The 19,558-nt window shown below is 34.0% G+C and overlaps 1 protein-coding gene across 1 annotated transcript in view; it reads left to right on the top strand.

The window, feature by feature from the left end:
* The window catches only part of LOC126978281 (protein furry), a 166,547-nt gene that overhangs the window by 24,418 nt on the left and 122,571 nt on the right, over window positions 1-19,558 (top strand). Inside the window, exons 19-25 of the mRNA XM_050827028.1 lie at window positions 2,992-3,159; window positions 4,323-4,472; window positions 5,194-5,357; window positions 6,601-6,758; window positions 7,419-7,529; window positions 9,076-9,230; window positions 9,728-9,888. Coding sequence (XP_050682985.1) covers window positions 2,992-3,159; window positions 4,323-4,472; window positions 5,194-5,357; window positions 6,601-6,758; window positions 7,419-7,529; window positions 9,076-9,230; window positions 9,728-9,888 — 1,067 coding nt within the window. The remainder of the gene's footprint in view (window positions 1-2,991; window positions 3,160-4,322; window positions 4,473-5,193; window positions 5,358-6,600; window positions 6,759-7,418; window positions 7,530-9,075; window positions 9,231-9,727; window positions 9,889-19,558) is intronic.

Here is a 19,558-nt window from a genome sequence, read left to right as displayed (position 1 = left end):
CATATTTGTCCGCTTATTACTTAGAGTGAACTGTGAAGAATACTACAATACATTTTAAAATAGTTATTAACAGAAAATGGTCAGGATGACCCAGCCATAACATATTTATTAATTTTGCAAAGTAACAATAAAATAAGATTTTGAAGATAGGTGAATTTGATTGGTGTATTTAATTTTCAAATTTCAATTTTCAAGGTCAAATATATTGTTTTATGCGAGTTATTGTGCTGCAATTGAAAACATGAAATTTCTTTAAGAATTTCTCATCATGGGCGCTGTATTCATTATTTTTGCTCTCTGTGTTTTGTTCAAAATAATGCGGTCATAGTAAAATTATTACGTTTCTAGACTTTTTGTAAGTCTAAAGGTGACGAGGGCATTACTTATCATAAAAATACAATATCAAGGTCCAATCCTCAAGATTAAATACCAACCTATTAGGACGCGTGGTAGTTGTTAAGAAATTATCTCCCACATTTAGTTCTTCGGTTGTCAAGGATGGTATGACGTGTAATTTTAATAAATATTGACATCCTCTTGGGTGTGGTGCCCTGTTGGCTTCTCTGTCTTTATTTTTTGTATGTAGTAGGAGGCCAAACGAGAGTACAAGTAAGCTAGAACTTTGTTTCATGAAGACAGTCGTCGTATTACATGAGAACATAAAATCAGTCGCTGAGAAGCACGTTTGCTCATTGTTGCATTCCGATTATAAGGCTGTGGCCCAAGTTACAAGATAAGTCTATAGGTATATAAATAATATAAAATGTTTTATTCATTTGTTTGTATATGATACAGCGGCCTTCTTTAAAAGGTTTTGTAGCGAAGATTATGATTAGCACAGACCAACAAGGCTCATTTTATCTCACTCCTCTCCCTTCTTATGAGAATTTTCTATAGAAGAAACAATTTTCTTAAGGCGCCTGGCGCTATTTCACGTCGTTATTTCGTACGAGTGCTATATTAATCTACTCGAGTCTCTCACTCTCTCTCCCACAAAAAAGCCCTTATTAGCATTATACAACACCCAAGACTGAGATTGCGACTTCGCTTTTCGTTTTATAACCCGAGGATGCACAAGACATTATCTTTTGGATCGATAGTATCCTCTGTCGTTCACTTCCATTAAATACTAAGTTAAAGTTTTAATTACTTAAGTAAAATGTAACTACATGAAAGACTCAACGGTATTCTAGGAAAAAACAAATAAGTACAGATATTGCCTATTCTATCATAAATATTCCTGTTTTGTTATTTATTATATTACTTGTATTTAATGTTTATATGTTACTTGTTATTAGTAGTATGCTTTATGTATAATCATTATTCAGCTGTTACATAATATATCGCTTAGTGATAAAATAATTTGATATATGTTGCTTCCGTTTTGGTTAAAAAACTATCATTTTCTTAGCAGTTGTGTCATACATCAACACATACATCTTAATCAAATATGTGTGTGAATAATTTGATGTGTGTGCTACTTTACAATGGTTTGTTAGACGCACGTTTTGTGTTTGTTATAAGCATGTGTCACTTATGGGATTTATAGAACAAACTTCCAGTTGAATTATGCAATAATAATCTCGCCGCGGTCATGTTAGATAAAATATTAAACAATAGAGATAATTTTCAATCAATTCTGTCACATTTGTATTGTAAAATAACCGTACATGACCTTTATGTAAATGTATTGTTTTTTCTATAAAACCCCGATTGTTTGTTTAAAGTACGCCATACAGATTTGAATAGTTTTCTTCTCTGAATACCGCGATTAGCCGTATTTGCTACTAATATTGCGTAATAGACGATGCCTCAAAGTTTGCCTTATTATTTACAAACGCGACTGCAAGTACGGCATCAGCTTTGCTTTATACTTCTCAGATCAGCCGAATGAAGCTACGCAGCATATACTAAGAGTCGCCTACGATACTCACTATGCGTAAATTTCTTACATTATATGGAATACAATTCGATAAACAAGCCTTTCCTTTTGTAAATATAATTATCAGTGTGCCAGTTTGTGTTCTTATTATTTATTGATGTTTAATTTATGATATTTTAATAGTAACTCTACGCCAACCAGTCAATTGCTATCTTCCTTGCAACGTTTGGCTTTTGCAGTGTATCAGTTAGTGCTATATTGATTTTACCGCAATAAAATATTAGGCCCTTTTCACACATACACGATAGGCGTATACACGGCGACGGCTTTCACTGACGTAGACCTTTCACACGTACGAAATGTGTTCATTTAATATAAACATTCACAAGATTTTTGGGATTTTGACGAAAGGGTGGTAAATTGGATGATTTTTTTTGAGAATACATGAAATTATATTATTAAAATATTAGGGAGTAAGTTGGAGTAGAAGAAGAGGTGTCGACAGTAAATGATAACAAAATTATGGAATGGTTTGAAAGATATAAAATGGTGTATGAAAGTAGTATGACTGTACATTTTATTAGTGTTCGGAATGTTTGTACAGGGCTCAGGTCGAGAAAACCAACAATAAAACAACATATATAGAAGATCACCATTGTACCATATAAAGGTCTGGTAATCTTTTTGCATATCTCTTTAGGAAATAGACTAATAGGAATGATTCTTTGTAATGTAATATGGATTTCTAAACACATAAAATTGATGATCACCTAAACAATAATAAATCAAAATCATTTTGTATTTCCATTGTTTTCCTCGAAGACAAGATGAAGTATGTATATCTGTGCCACCCCCGTGGTTATGTGCTGGGAGTCATGCAAAGCATTAGTAATGGCATCGCGCCTTAGTTCACGGACACATCAAGGCTGCAGTATCGTATGAAAGCTTGTATATTTACTACAACATTACTCAACTGTCTCGGAAGGAATTTGACAGAAATCGTGTACGTTTGAAAAGGGCTTTAGTATTCAAGAAGCATCGTCTCTTAGTTGACGCTTCGTGGAATACGCTTCGAAGTTTGAGATGATAATAAAGTGTCATATGAACAGTTCGTCGCCGGACTCTCTAAGCGAGCGAAGCGGTGGCGAAGCACGAGCGACGCAGGCGACACCTAGTTCATTGCATAAGCTAGCCGTCCCGCTCGCAAGATGTGAGGTGCCGGAAGTAAGAGATGTGGCTGTAGCGGCATGTGGTCATATTAACCCGGACGCGCTAAAGTAAGTATTATTACATATAAAGTTTTACCACTTTAAGACTATACTAAGGCCAACGAGACGAATGTAATCAAACGGACCGTTACTCAGTTACATTATTCTGAGTTGTATTGTTTATACGGCTGATTCGGACTCTTCCGACGAATCATCTCTGTCTTATACAGACGACAGCGATTAAGTAGGGAATCCATAATTAGTATATAATTTATTCATATAAAAATGTTTTGAACCCCTGAAACTTTGTTTTCATTCTTTATCTCGTCTAAGTGGCCTTACTATAGTTTATACACGAATCAAAACTTTATGCATTCGATGGTTAATATTATAACCTACTAGCACTTTTGAAGAATTGAAGTTAGTTAAATCGTGAAGAACTTACTGTCAAGTATACGCTTTTGACAGTACATCTACAGTAGTGGATTTAGAGGCAGAGGTGTCCAATCTTTTATAATTGGGTACGTTATTACTCTTTTTTCACATTTTTTTAATGTACATATTTCCTGAAAATCAATATTTATATGTTCTTACTACTTTATACGCCTTACGATATATTACAGGAATTTTTAACATGTATTAGGTTACCTATAAGTATGTGTGTACGAAATATTATTCTTATTTTAACAGCAATTTTACCTATTTTATGAAATGTTAATACATACATAAAAATATCAAATAAATAATTATATATTATCAAATGTACAAACATGCGTTTGACTTGAATAGAATGAGAATTAACAAATACGAAAAATATTCAAAGTCAAAAAAACTTTACTCACATAGGCTTAAACTAAGCTTCTTTAAATCGTCAATATAAATACATAATTTAAATTACTTAATCTATCATATGTTCGGGAAAAGTGGATCTCGTGAGAACAACATACCTACAAGAAACTCAACGGCCCCTTTTTAAAATTAACGAGTATGTTCGTAATTGATAACGTAAAAAGATATTAATTACTTTTACGAACAGTAGGTGAAGGCCTTAAGCAACTTATAAAATATTAATAACTATACTATGTAATGTACACGTAAACTTTTCACTTACAAAATTGATTTGATTGCTTACACAAAAGGCACTCGATTCTGAGTATTTAGTATTCAGCCTTAGATTATAATTTACTGATTAATATACCACTATTATTTTTAATGGAAATTATGTACGGCAGGGATTTGTTCGAGGAGCTAGTGCCACTGTTACGAGAGGCCGTTGACAAGAAACAGGAGAATATGCGACGCAGAAGACGACGAGACGCTCTCCGCTTACACCTCAACAAAATGTTACTTATCATTGCTCAGAGGAAGACTTTTGCTACAAGGTATACAAGCTTTCACTATCATCATCATCAGCCGCAAGACGTCCACAGCTGGACAAAGGCCTCCCCCAAAGATTTCTAGGACGATCGGTCCTGCGCTGCCCTCATCTAACGTATTCCGGCGATCTTGACCAGATCGTCGGCCCATCTTGTGGGGGGCCTACCAACACTGCGTCTTCCGGTACGTGATCGACATTCGAGGACTTTACTGCCCCAACAGCCATCTGTCCGTCGAACTATGTGCCCTGCCCACTACCTCTTCAGTTTCGCAATCATTTGGACTGTGTCGGTAACAAGCTTAGATATTTTCAATGTTGTTGTGTTAGAAATTGATTTTGTAAAATTACTTGGCGTTGATATACTTTATAGCAAGATTATACGTTCTCGATACGTCTTTAAAATCTATTATATAGTTCTAGTCAAGCGAAGGTTAGATTTAAAATACGTAGGATCTAGTATGTCTTCGAACTTAATTTCAGTGAAAGCAATCGGCATTATTTATCTCTTCTAAATAAGTTGACAGTTAAGCAGGTACAGCATCTGACTGTGTCCAGAAAAATAAGGTTCCTCTAGAGTCTAGATTAAAGAATATATATCGGTATAGGAATCGGAATATAGGTCGGGGAAAAAATTCTTAGGGCATACAGTATGTATAGATAAACTTGTGATTAAATATCTTTGGATTTTAACATCCGTCTAATTAAATTTATTGTTTTGTTTTAAGCACATTTGCAATTGAGGGAGATGGTCTTCACTCTTCTCTCACTGAATATCTTGACGGTGTTCGCCAAAGTCTGGAAATCGAAGGAGAAAAGGACGCGCCAGCTGCGAGGGAACAAAGACTCACATTTGCTGACTTTGTCACCGAGCTTATCAAAGGATTCCCACGTAAGAAACACTAAACACTTTAAACATTGTAAATTATGATGACACACAATGACATATTATGTATGCCTATATATGATACAGTTAATAGCGTTTATTGACGTACAATAAACAACTAAACTCACAATCATACTCAAATATTGTCTGAAGCAAAACTCTGCCTACGCGTCTTTTAGGCTGTAGTTATGTTTTGACCGCGCTTTAAGTACAACGCCACGCAATGGCAAAGTGAAAAACTGTCTAAACTGTATATTTTACCGTACTGGAAACATTGTGCATAGAAATTCATTCCACATTTTGGTTATATTTGGAATGAAGAGCATTGAAAACCGCACTATAGTGGAACGCCACATATCAAAATGGTGCGGATGATGTATAAGTTAAGCGTGTGGTACGTAAGTGTAATTCGGATGCAGAGGTCAGATAAAACAGCTCTTCGGACCTCCCAGTGATAAATGCGGTAGAAGATATACAATGAAGCAAAGTCATACCTCAACATAGAGCGATTATTTATTGATATATTTAATGTGAATTATATTTCTATACCTCATACCACGGAAAAAAATCCCCATATAAACTAGTTGAGTGTTTGATACAAAAACAACGTCTACTCTTCAAACACTTGACGACCCATATAGCCCAGTGGTTAGTGATCCCGCCTACTGACCTAGAGGTTCTGGGTTCGAATCCGGTAGCTGCAAACATTTATATGATGTAATATCAGTTTTCCGACTCATGAATGTTTATATGTATTTATGTATGTTTAAGTAAGTATATATTTTGTATAAATTATATATCGTTGTCTTGTATCCATATGCCTAGTTTGGGGCAAGATTATTTGTTTATTATTAAGGGTGTGTTCAATATTACATCTTATATCTTTAAACAAGCAATTCTTGTATATATATATAATCTGAATCTCGGAAACGGCTCCAACAATTTTCATAAAATTTAATATACAAGGTATTTCGGGGGCGATAAATCGATCTAGCTAGGTTTCAATTTAAAAAATGTAGTTTTTTCCGTGTTTTTATGAGAAACATCTGCAATAACATTAGAATACAAAGGTAGATTTCGCCACTATACACAATACTGTAATAGCTCAGATGGGATATTGGGTGATCGGGAAAGCAGAAGACCCAGATGTCTTATTAGTTTTATTTTGTTCAAGTTTTGTACATTCTTAAAAATCCGAGCAAGGGTCGGTCGTTAGGATATTTATATTCTTAATTACTCTTGTTTTCAGTGGAGATGTACAGCACGCTGTTGAAAAGAGAGTTATGCAGGAGTTTGTTCTCGCTGTTCGCGGGATGGTGTGGCCCGCTGGTGAAACATCTGGGCACTCTGGTGCCGCAGCCTCCAAGCCCTGAGCTGGATGAGAGGCTTAATGTGGCCGCGTTAAGGGTAAGTAATAAAAAGGGCATAAAAGACATTTATTTTCTCAAAATTGATTCCTTTAGAATTCTTTTTGATGTAATTTCTAATATACTAGATACTACTACCGCTTCGGAAACAAATGGCGCTCTGAGAGACAAGAAGCGGCGCAAGAAACTCCCCTTTCCCAGGCTGTCCGATCACTTAGGTATTCAGCTGTGGAGTAATAGGATTTACGACAGAGCCATTATTTAATAAAACATTTAAATTTATTTATAGATAACGCCTGAACAGTGTCTGGGACAATATAAATGTCTACTTTCAAATGATGCTATATTATTTGATACTTACTTTTTGCTTATTACTTATATCGTAAAGAAACTTAAGTAAAACGATTTATGTGATGCTAAAGTTTGTGACTAAAATACAGCAGCAATAGCTAAAAACTTAATTATCTTAATGAAGTTATCACTTAGACACCTAAGTGACACCTAGCAAATTACAGTTTCATTACAAATTCAAGCATAAGACTAATTAACCTAAAAACCTGTTTCTTAATATTATTTGCTGTGAGGATTACTTTACATGTTTCGTATCAGATAATATTGTATATTCTCTAACCTATACCTAATTCCCAACGCATTGCCGCACAACTTGCTAATTTTAACGACTGTATTTTTCTTTGAATAGGCTATGAGCGCTCTAGTATGCTGTGGACCATGCTTTGCACCAAGCGCGTTGGCTGAGGATGGCTCACTCTATCCATGGCTGAGTGAAATGCTCTCTTCAAATAACGACAAGGTAATATGCCTCTATTTATTATGTAGACTATTAAATACATATGTCTATTGTTTGAGTCTTTATTACCTTCAGGGGATCGCAATACTTAAGATTTAGGCGATTTGGATTGAATAAATCTTCATATTGCAAAACGTTGCTGTTAAAATAGCGCCAGGCGCGTTTATTTTCTATCAAATTCAACCCTTCGTGCTACAACATATATTCTGATCAAAGACGTTCTTTATTTAATAGACAAATTACGTCGGGAAAACAACGCCGAAATATGGAAAATGCCACAAATTACACCATAGTAAGTTGCTACTGATATATAATATCTATACCATGAAAAGGCATAAAAGGCATTTATTTCCTCAAAATTGATTCCTTTAGAATTCTTTTTGATGTCATTTCTAACATGGAAACAAATGGCGCTCTGAGAGAGAAGCGGCGCAAGAAACTCTCCCAGCATGCATTTTTTGCGCTCTTTTCAATAAAAATATACAATATTGTACAGTCATTTCTATCGCTATAAAGTAATCACAATCTAGTCCCAGGCTGTCCGATCGATAGGATTTACGACAGAGCCTTTTTTTTTATAAAACATTTAATTTTATTTATAGATAATGCTTGAACAGTGGCTGGGCCTTTATTGTAGAAGTGTATACATTTACCCTTAAAGCTATTATGTATCTTATGAAGCCTACTAGAATTAGTTACAAGCAATCCCTTATTTCTAGTGTTATAATAATGAAAGTCACTATTAAGAGCAAAATGACGCATTTACTCCGGTTGTCTAAAATATTCTTGGTCAATGAGCAGCAATGTAATAGTTATTTATGCAACTATAGTGTAATAAGGGGTATTAAAACACGAATGTGGGTTTATCACATGAGTGTTTTAATACCTAATAATTAACAGTTGCATACAAGACTTTATCCACACCAATAATAATATGAATCCTCTATAAAAGACTCTGAAACAGTTAGCTTACTGCTAACATTAAAAAATCCTGTCCTAGTAAACATTACATCATCTAAACGAGTGTTGTAATGAAAACGGATGATATGATGTTGTCATGAATTTCATTACAACACTCGTTTGTATGATGTATAATAGGACATACCTAGGGTTTTCTAATTTTGGCAATAAGCTAACTTTTTTAGAATCTTTAATGGAGGATTTCAAGCATGGCTGTTGATAAAACATTTATTCAGTTCAGGTTTGATTCGGATGGTGACAGTTGACACACGACTAAGGAGAAAAGTGTGCTAACACTGTCTTTAAGCTCACTTTTCCCGTCGACTATCAGACTGCGGATGATAGTCTTACAACATTGGGGCGAGATATGAATTTTGTCTTTATTAAAGAATTAAATTGACAATTACAAAAAATACTTACCAACAGCAATTCTTGTAGGTAATGTTGTGGTTAGCCAGGGTAAGCTATTCGACATGCACATGATCGTTAGCAAGATTCTTATAAGCACTGTGGGTGTGTTTCATGGCAATCTTAGGAGCAAAATTTTACTCAAGTAAAAGTATCATCGCGTGTTTCAAATCATCGATAGGTTTACGAGCTGGCGCGTGAAACAATCGTTTTGTTGCTGGAATGTAATCCGGACATCGGCCCACTATTGGACTGGACTGTGGACAAATGCTTCACCGGGGCGCCACGAGTTGCAGATGGCTGCTTCATGGCTCTAGCGACTATATTCAGTGCACGGTTAGTACAAGTATGAATTGTTATACATTACTAGCTGACCCAGCAAACGTTATATTGCTATATGGATATATATTTTTTTTCCAACTTGACATTTTTTTAAGCCAGTACTTGATATGATATCCTTGTTTGGTAGGTAGCAAACATTTAATGTAAAATAGAAAAACTATTAAAGTATACAATTATTAGGTAAAATGTGTACGGTTGGCCTTTCTGTTTAATAATCTGGTCCCTGACTAAAGCTGCCATAGCTTTAATTATATTTTTACGGGGTATTTTGTAACACGTTGTATACAAAATTTCCTATTAATCCAACCTGTATATAGTTCAAAAAATAAAAATGTCAATAGGTGAACATACATATGTATGTATTATATAGATGTGTACTGCACTCCTTTGAAATTGAATTATAAACTTGCCCACCCTGAAATCAAATGGTTTCTTATCCGGGATTCGTTCACTCGTTTGATTGGTCTATAAGTGGCTTGTTTGTTCCTTAGGGAGTACCCCTGCGACCACTACACGGCCATAATCAACGTGACCCTTATGTGCACGGGGTGTCCACGCGCGCCTGTCCACGAAAGCGCATTACAACTACTGCAGCTGCTTGATAAGAGATTCTTTGGAACAGTTGGTCCACTCCACTCCGAAGAAGAGAATGGTGAGTCATTACATCATAGAATTGCAACTCATGTGTTAGCGACACAGTCGCTGTGTTAATCGGTCGAATTAAGACGTAGTTATAAACCACAATACAAACATTACTTTGACAGTACTGTTTGGCAGAAAATTTGAGTCACCGTGACCGGCTCCCTGTTTTATTTACAGCAGTTAATCCAGCAGGTACATCATAACAAAATACATCAAGTCCCAAAGAAGAATACTTGATATAGACTCGTAGATATTATGGTATCGATCTCTGGGATTGATTGAGGAACTCAAATCTATACATTCTACTACTCTCTTCTTTTATTTAGAGGATTTCAAATGTTGTCTTCTCGTGTAAGGGTATGGTATTCGAGGCTCGATGTATAAATGGTTGATTTTAATATACTATTATTTGTTAATATACAATTTCGAAATAGAGTTCGTGTCTTAAAAAGGTCGCATAACAGTGTGCACCTTCATCTTCAAGGCACCCACGGCATCTTCAGGGTTTATCAAGCAATTGTCTGAGGTTTTCTATTATTGTGGGGAATAAATAGAAAGCATGGTACCTGGTCGTTAGTGTAAGTATATTGACACCGATTGTACACATTCAGCTCATGAATATTCAACTGTCCGTCTAGAGCAGTCTTTCCCAATCTGTTTTAGCCCATGCCCCACCTTAACTTTTCTAAAAATTTTATGCTCCAATTTTACGTACTTATTTATTTACCTTTAAAAATTGTTTTGTACCCTTAAGAAATATAAATGATAAGTTTTTGGAAGATATCACTATGAATTGTTTTCAAATCATCGTAAGTAAAATTTGAAAACATATAATGAAAAACACAAATTCAAAATAATTTTAATACAGATTACTCTATATTAATTTAGTGCGATCATTTCGCTTGATGCTTGCTGCATAGAGATTTTATATTAGGTTCCAATTTAGTTAGCTTTAATCTCAAGTTTCCGTGTTATTTTATAGCAAGTTGATTTCTTTCTTCTTTAAATCATTTACAGCACTAAATCCACATTCAGCTAAATATGAACATAGAAACGGTAATAGAAGTTTACTTGCATATTCTTGGAATTTGCCTTTTTTGTTAAATTTGTGACCGATATCTAGCATTGCATTTAAATAACCCAAAGCGAAAGGGTTAAGTCGTGTCCGAGTCTATTTTTAAATTGCCTCCCTTTACTGGCAAATTGCCCCCCTGTAGGGTGTGGGCTCCACGTTTGGAAACATTGGTCTAGAGGATGAGCAAGAACTTCCCTGACATCAGAACTACTAACAATGTGGAGTTTTAATTTATTTCTACGAAAGAATGAGATATTCTTCTGAAACAACTTTAGCCCGTCTGTTCAATGGATATGGGTGCGATAAGGATATCCAGAGACAGATTGGCTCGTAACAATATCTAAACTACATCACTGTGAAAATATTGTTGTTAGTCATCTCCTTTACACTATTCAAGCATTTCGACAAATTCAAACACTTACTCTATCAGGTTTATAGCTTTCTGACGCCTGAATAAATTTGGTTTAAACGTAATATATTTGTATAAGAGCAAAACCATGTACGTAAATTATCTTATTTGACGCCCATAAAATATTGTGATCTATAAAAACACAGTGTTGGTATTGGTATTGGTAAAGGGCTCCTGTTTCCGCAATTAGACCATTAATTGGGTCCATTTTGCGTGAACACAGTGTTAAAATGTGTGTGCGCAATTTTTAATACAAAGCACGGGCGGCGGTAATCTGTATTACATCATATATCTGTTTCATTCTTTTTTACTAACAAAACAGTGTGGCATATATATTCGCATAATATAGTATTTATGAACGTGTAATAAAATCTCTGTACTATTTGTATTAGGCTGCTTGTGATGATATTAAAAAGGTGATATTTCATAAAAAGAAACAAATTAGTAATATATTTTCCAGCTATCTTTCATTTGTTTGTTTTTTTTTTGTTAAAATGAGTGAATCTTAAGAAGAGATTCCAGGGAAAAATGTAACGCAAGTCGCGCGACATAATGGCAACCTGGCATGTATGGACCTAATGCAATATCAGTAAGGGTAGCACAAAGTCGGTTTAAACGTTTTCAATCAGGCAATTTTGATGTCACAATTACATTGTCGTACAACAATGGCACCTAAATCAATAAGCTTCTTATAAGCGTATACAATAGACTTTAAACATTACTGCCACGAAATAAGTTGTTAATTTGAATGAATGTTTTGATGTTATATGTATTATTTAATATATACGTATAAAACGCCGCTTGGCTATTTTTAACGACTATTTTTAGGCGATTGTGATTCTAGTTGATTTTAATATGTCAATGCATAGATAGGCAAAAAGTGGTCGAATAAAATGACACATATTCGTATAAACTCTTAACTAAATGTAAATCAACTTTGAAGAAAATGTCTTTAGTTTACAAATAAAATGCAAATAAATTTTTGTCTTACTTATTATTATATTTTGTTTACATACCAATTTTTTTTATATAACGAAAACGAGAACCTTTTTTGACATCGGTTTAAGGTCACAATTATGTGGAGGTAAACTCGATAACTGCAAATAAAAAATATGATTCACAATGCATATTAAATATTCCAGAAATGTAATGAAGTGAGGAGATTCAAGGAGTATTTATATGATTTTAATATCTTTCTGCAGCTTATCGTCCATATAGTATTTCTAACACTGTCAAAAAATTTACACTTCACAATATGGCGGCGCTAGTTTCGAAGTTGACCACGTGCCAAAAGTATTGACTTATCACAACAGCTATGCGAGAGTTATAAGTACCGCTCAACAGAGAAAAAGTTGCTAGTCTATCACTTTTAAAATGTAATGCTATTTTATCGTGCAACTTGAAGAGATCTTCATCACGTAAGTTATAATAACAAGTTTGATCTAATTTTCTCAGCTTTTATCATTTAAATAAAAGTGCTTCGCTTAAAATTCACCGCACATTAAAACATAACTTTTCATGGGTGTCTTGAAATCTACCGTTACTAACGAAAATTGGTAATGGTTCTAGATGGCTCTTGGCGTGAAACCCCAGATCTCCCTGAGCTTAGTACATAAAAAATACATAGATTATCCGCCATCTAGTGCTACTTTCATAAATTACTGGGGTCTTTGTAACTTGATTCCAATAGATGGCGCTGACTTTATCACACCATCTCTATAATTATTTCATAACCAAAATAAATTACCAATTACCTATATCAGTTGAAATATTATTATCGATGTTATGATTGATGATATTATATTGATCATGTTTAACATTAGTCGATTTACACCTAACTTAAATATTGCCGTATTTTTATATAAATTATCCCTCAGATTTTTCGAATATTTATTTAACAATTTCCAAATTCCAAGTATATATTGGATAATAATCTAATATTAAATCTTATTGGAATTATATTATTGACTGTTATATTATAACCGATTTTAAATAATTAAATACGAAAAAAAAATTCAAATATTATTTATCGTATCGTGTCTTATGTTATATTCGTATAAATACTTAGCTTGAAGATTAAAAGATAATATGGCATTGAAAGGATCTGATGCAGTAAAATATGTTGCAATATAGTTCATGTTATAATATAGTTGATGTTGTGTTAACATTATACATTATAATAAATATGTTTCTATAAAAAAATGGTTTGATATTACTCCCTCAAAAACCCTGACTAATATCAGTAGCGTGGAGTAGAGTAGCCTTAGGGTATGTATTTGAAACGAGTCACTTGACTTGAAAGCCACTACTCTACTCATACAGTATAGTTTTGTGGGCTTTATCAGAGTGAAACCCTCATTAAGATTATTATTCAAGCAAGAGAAAGCCGCTGTTGTCTCCTCCATCATCATCATTATCATAATATCAGTTGGGAGACGTCCACTGCTGGACAAAGACTGTTATGTAAGAGAATGTGGGAAGCGGTGATCACTTAACATCAAGTGACCTGTATGCTCCTTTCCACATACATTAAAAAGCCCTCCACCAAAGATTTCCATGATGATCGGTCCTGCGCTACCCTCATCCAACGTGTTGCAGCGATTTTGGCCAGATCATCGGTCCATATTGTGGGGGGCCTACCAACACTGCATCTTCCGGTACGTTGTCGCCATTCGAGGACTTTACTGCCCCAGCGGCCATTTGTCTGTTGAACTATGTGCCCTGTCCACTACCACTTCAGTTTCGCAAACATTTGGGCTATATGGTTGATTTTGGTTCTCCTACGAAGGGAAACCCCGAGAATAGCCCTCTCCATGGCCCTCTGAGCGACCATGGCCTTTCTCATTAGGCCAATAGTTAGCGACCACGTCTGCGTACCGTAAATCATCACACAAACTGGTTGATAACCTTCGTTTTCAGACACTGTGGTATTTGGCATTAGAAGATTTATCGAAATTGGACCTGCCTAACTGGATTGTTTGTCCAAAGTAGACGTACTCGTCAACAATTTCAAGAGAACAGTTCCGTGTGTTAGGGGAGTAGGTGGACATGGATTTTAGACCTTGATTTTCGCTTTTTCATTTTGGGAGCTACTCCTTGGGGGGCCATAGAGCATGCTTGTTCTTGAGTCTTACGTGGTCTATTTATCTAGTTAAAATATATTGATTTTGATTATTATCCAAAGTATCATAATAAATTCACTCTGCTTAATAAATGCTGATTGTTCTTCCAACATATTCGCCGAAGTAGATACCCTAGTGGTGCGTTGGTCAATATTTTGTATTATATGCTAATAATTTTGCAATTATATGTTGCCTTAGATAAAGAAAACAAAAACTTGGGTTGGAGATTCGCCCACCCATGGTCCCTTGTTTGCAGATTGTTTTATAATGGCATGCTCTAAACGCCATGATAATTAGGGAGCCTTGAAACTTTTTACAAGAGGGTTATCCTTAGAGATTTGATCGATATGTGGCAAGGACGTTAAAAAGGTTAATTTTCAATAAGTTGTATATTTTAAAATTTTCTTATTGTCCAACCTAAACAAACTCCAATAATCAAAGTTACAATCACGTCATTGACGAATTCATTCCATTATGAAATATTAGGGGTTAAAGTATGAAATTGCCGATGTGTACTTAAATTTTTTTTTTTCTAATTTAACATATTTATTTAATCAAAATAATTACCATTATTATTATTATCTGTACATTGCTGCCATCCAATAGGAAGGCATAACCTTTGCGATAGAACTGTGGTGATCTAGATTAGACAAAATGTGTGAAAGCATTTTGTACTGAAGAATTTTTCTTTACGTAGAAATTTTTTTATTGTTATTTCTGCCGTGTTAGTTCCGTAAGTATCCGTCTTTCATGTCTAAGCCAAATAAAAAAAAACAACAACTATAAGTCGATAATCGAATTTTGCACATTTTTTAAAAGAAGAACTACATGTTAGGTACCATGTGAAAAAAGTTTCACTCAAAGTCTCAAACCATGAAGTTTCTATGTCAATTCGGAGTACCTATTACAATAAAACGGCAATTTCATACTTAAACCCCTATTACTATTATATGTGTGAACGTGAACCGAGAAGTGTAGAAAATGTTATATTCCTCAGTCAAACGTGGTGTAATATTTCGTATTCCAAGAAAATGTTACGACTATTATAATCAAGATAGTTTAAAATCAATTTTTTATTATACACTACACTAGGGTGATATATAAAAAACACAATTGGAATGATTCCTTTTATTCCACAACTATAATAACATCAATCAACTGACTAGAGATAGACATCAAGAGACAATAAGATTTGCTTAGAATTACTTTCCATACTTTTCAGAATAAGAATCACTGTGAATGTTATGACTATATACTTACAATATACTAGCATATAGACAAATAGAAGAACATCAGGGCGTTTTCTTTTATTTTTGTATACCAAAGTCAGTTCAATATTATAAAGTCAATATTTGACGAAACAGAATTATGGACAGCTAATTGATATTCATGGTTCTTGTAATCATAGTTAAAACATTATATTTTTTTTAAAGTTCTCATAAAAAGCAAAGCGATTATTGCTATATGTTATTAATTTGTCTCAGTTTGAGCATCTTAATGTTCCACTGAGTGACAATATAATTCCTTTTGTTGTCATAATGATTTTTAATAGAACTAAAATACAATGCAATGAGATCAGATTAATACTAGCTTTAAAAAAAGTACAGTGTTCCTTAAAAACATGTAACGATTTTTTATGTTTTCTGAATGCCACTTGTCGAGACACCCTTACAAAAGGGGTATTTTCAATTTAAATAATTATTTCTATATAAATAAATGTAACAGTTATTGAAGCAGTAAAATAATAAGCCTAATTGATGTTTATTGATACAAAAAAAAAAAATTTCACGTAAACATGTGTAAAAAAATTTATTAAAGACCTATAAAAGCCATAGGTCAGGACTAAAAGTCAAGGTACAAAAAAATTAAAAAAAAACGCCCATCAGCTGTAATCTTCGACTGACATCAGCCACGCTTCACGCTAACCATGTGACGCATTAGCGGGCTTTATCGGTCGCATATACGCTAGGATATTTTAAGTGTATGGTACATAATATGGTGACAGAATTGATTACAAACTGCTTATGGCAGAAATCTTAATGTTCTATTGTAAACACTATCCTGCTACAAGGACAACATATTTATCAAATGATTATTACAACGAATGTTTCCTTTATTGAGATCGGCCTTCACCACCGCTCTGTAAAAAATTTCGATACGCGAATCTTAACAATATCGAGCAGGTAGATAGAAAACCTGTATTACGGCAGAAATTTCAACATTTTGAGCTACTCTTCTAATTTAATCTACAAAGTCAAATTATGACCTATATTATATAGCAACACTATAAATATGTGATATTCAATAAACACGTAGGCGTTAAAATAGAACTACATTAAAGCTAAAGGTGCTGATTGACGAGCGAACTTGTGGCTTCGGCTGTTCACTAAATATGCTAATTAGGAAATCATCCGAAACCAAAAGCCACAGGCGCATACACTGACGAAAGGGCTCAAGTTTCGTCAGGCTTATTTTCACTAAACCCAGAGTAGATACTTATATCAAATCATTAGACATATCTCTAATTGCTTACTAATCTATATATCGATATCTATCGCCGCTACATCCCAACTCAATGTTCATTACAATACAAAGCTACATACTCTGGACTTAATGATAGAGCAGTTATATTTGCCGGTAGCTCTTTATTCGCCAGTCTATCTGTGCCTTTATTAATATAACAGATAGAACATCTATTTCTAGATCCTACATACACAATCTAAGTAACGACTATAGCCATTTTGGCAATTATATTATCATTTAATAAATAGTTTTCTCTTCAGACTGTCAAAGTTTCTATCCTTGCGCTTTGTCCGCGATCAGTCATTTTCTTTCGTATCATATAGTTTCAGTCTGAAGCTTCCCCGTATAACAATTGACATCAAACATTTATAATTATCGATAGAATAAAGATATTTTATATTTTTACATAACAATCTAAGATGTTTTTCGATTGTAGTGGGTGACGGAAAAAACCTACCTTAGATTACCATCATGTGCACCATCCCAAAACGATCTGTTACTTAGAGAGGCAGCCAATATGTGCGGAGACTTGTTGCTGCCAGGAACACGTGGCTGCCTAGTGCGTGGCATCCTTTACAAAGTGCTATGTTGAACCTGGCCGTGCTAACAAGGTGCCTAGTGGGCACTCAACTCAATACGATAAAACGGCCATATCTTGGTGCTGCGCCCGTCCCCCGGAGACTTAAGATGATATATTTACACATTTTATTCCTACAAACATTCTAAAACTACTATATTTAGTTACTATTTTACGTCGAACTATATATTTATATTGATTTTTCTACTACATATTTTTTAAAATGATTGGTATAAACGAGAACAATGTATAAGTTATCAAAAGATTGTTATAAATTTTATTGTTACTACATTGGCAGTGGATGTTGGTTACAAAACACATCTAATAGGCATCATTTCCTATACTTAGTATATATTAAGATTAAAATACAAGGACTTTGTTGGAATCCTTCGTCTTTGATGGACTTTTTTATTTCAAACATTTGTGAAATTGACTCAGATTGGATTTATCATAATGTGTGCTGTAGTTGATGACAGACATGCAGCCTTTTTTAATGTCACTTGTTGGTTTCCGGCGTTTTTTCTTCCACTATAGCTCAATTTAAAGACGCGGTCAAATACATTTTTGTGTAGTACTGACGCTGGGAAGCGTCGATAATTAATTCAGCTGTCGTTGATTATATTTGATGCTACTACAGCAGCATTTCTTCTAGACAGAGAATCTGCTTAAAATACGATCGCTAAATTTAAAGAGTATATATTCTTAAGACTAAAATATAACTAACAATAAAATTCTAACTATAACATTGATTACACAGTTTATCCGTTATCTATATTAATTACGTTGAGATCTTATGGCTGAAGCTCCTGGCACTACAAGTAGACATTTTATTATGAATCTTTCAGCAGAGATTTATATTTCAGCACTAACTATTAACAACCGGTGGAGTGAACTTTTATAATATAACAATATTTTAAATACATTTATCAGATTTAAAAGGCTAACATCTACGGTATATATCTCTACTTACTACTTATATTATAACACACAAGATAAACTTAAATTTATAAGTGATTTAGTTGCGACAGCGTAAAGCATAATAAAGTATGATTTGGACAATCCTGTTGATATCTTTATTGTTCGAATTTATATAAATTTCTCTATAAATCGAACTACATATAATTAGGAAAGTACTTTGTTATTATGTCCGTTTGCATCAGATATTAAGCGCATAAGCAGCAATAATACCAAACATTTAACATTGATACCACACAGAATTTAATGTTAAGGTATGTTTGAATGAATGGTTGAATATGATTGGTGGGTCGACGCGAAACACGTATACTACTAGAATCGTTGTTAGAAACCTGCCGAAATAGAAATTTACATCTTTTTAAATCCTATAATATCATATTATATATTTAAACCTTATCTAAATCTTATGCATAACTCGAATGGAATGAAAATCTTACATAGTTGGTGAGTGAACGTGACTTTTTTTGTATTTTTTATTTTTTTTTTAAAGAAATTAATGATAACTTATCATTATACCAACTCTTCTGCTCAAAACAGGGAAAAGTCGTGTAGAATCACAAAACGCCCTACAGGCGTAGTGTAATGCTCCGATAATAGCCCTACGTTCGACACTCTGACATTTATATATTATGGTCTCATATAATTTTTTATACTGACCTTTCTGTCCGTTATAACCGCCAAACAGTTCAAAGTAGCGGTGCTCTTGCACTCTGCACATACAATTATTTCTAGTGCTACTGTAAAATTAAATTAAATTTGAACTGGACAACAAATAATAGAAAGAATAAACCCACTGTATCGGTTCTAACTATGTCCCATCAGACGTTGTGTTGTTGCTAAGTGTTGCGTTTTAGCAAGATTGTGGTAGACAGTGCTCTTGAATTATTAATTTCAAGTTTAATTTGAGATCTGAATTCATAGGTGCGCTTAAAGCAATATTTCCCTTGTGAATTGTCTATCTAAACGTAATACCAATTCAAAATGGGGTATGTTCTAGAT

The sequence above is a fragment of the Leptidea sinapis genome, chromosome Z (genome assembly GCF_905404315.1).
Source record: "Leptidea sinapis chromosome Z, ilLepSina1.1, whole genome shotgun sequence".
NCBI classification, from domain to species: Eukaryota; Metazoa; Arthropoda; class Insecta; order Lepidoptera; family Pieridae; genus Leptidea; species Leptidea sinapis.
Note: the sequence above shows the minus strand (reverse complement) of the source record. Positions and strands in the feature narration are given on the sequence as shown.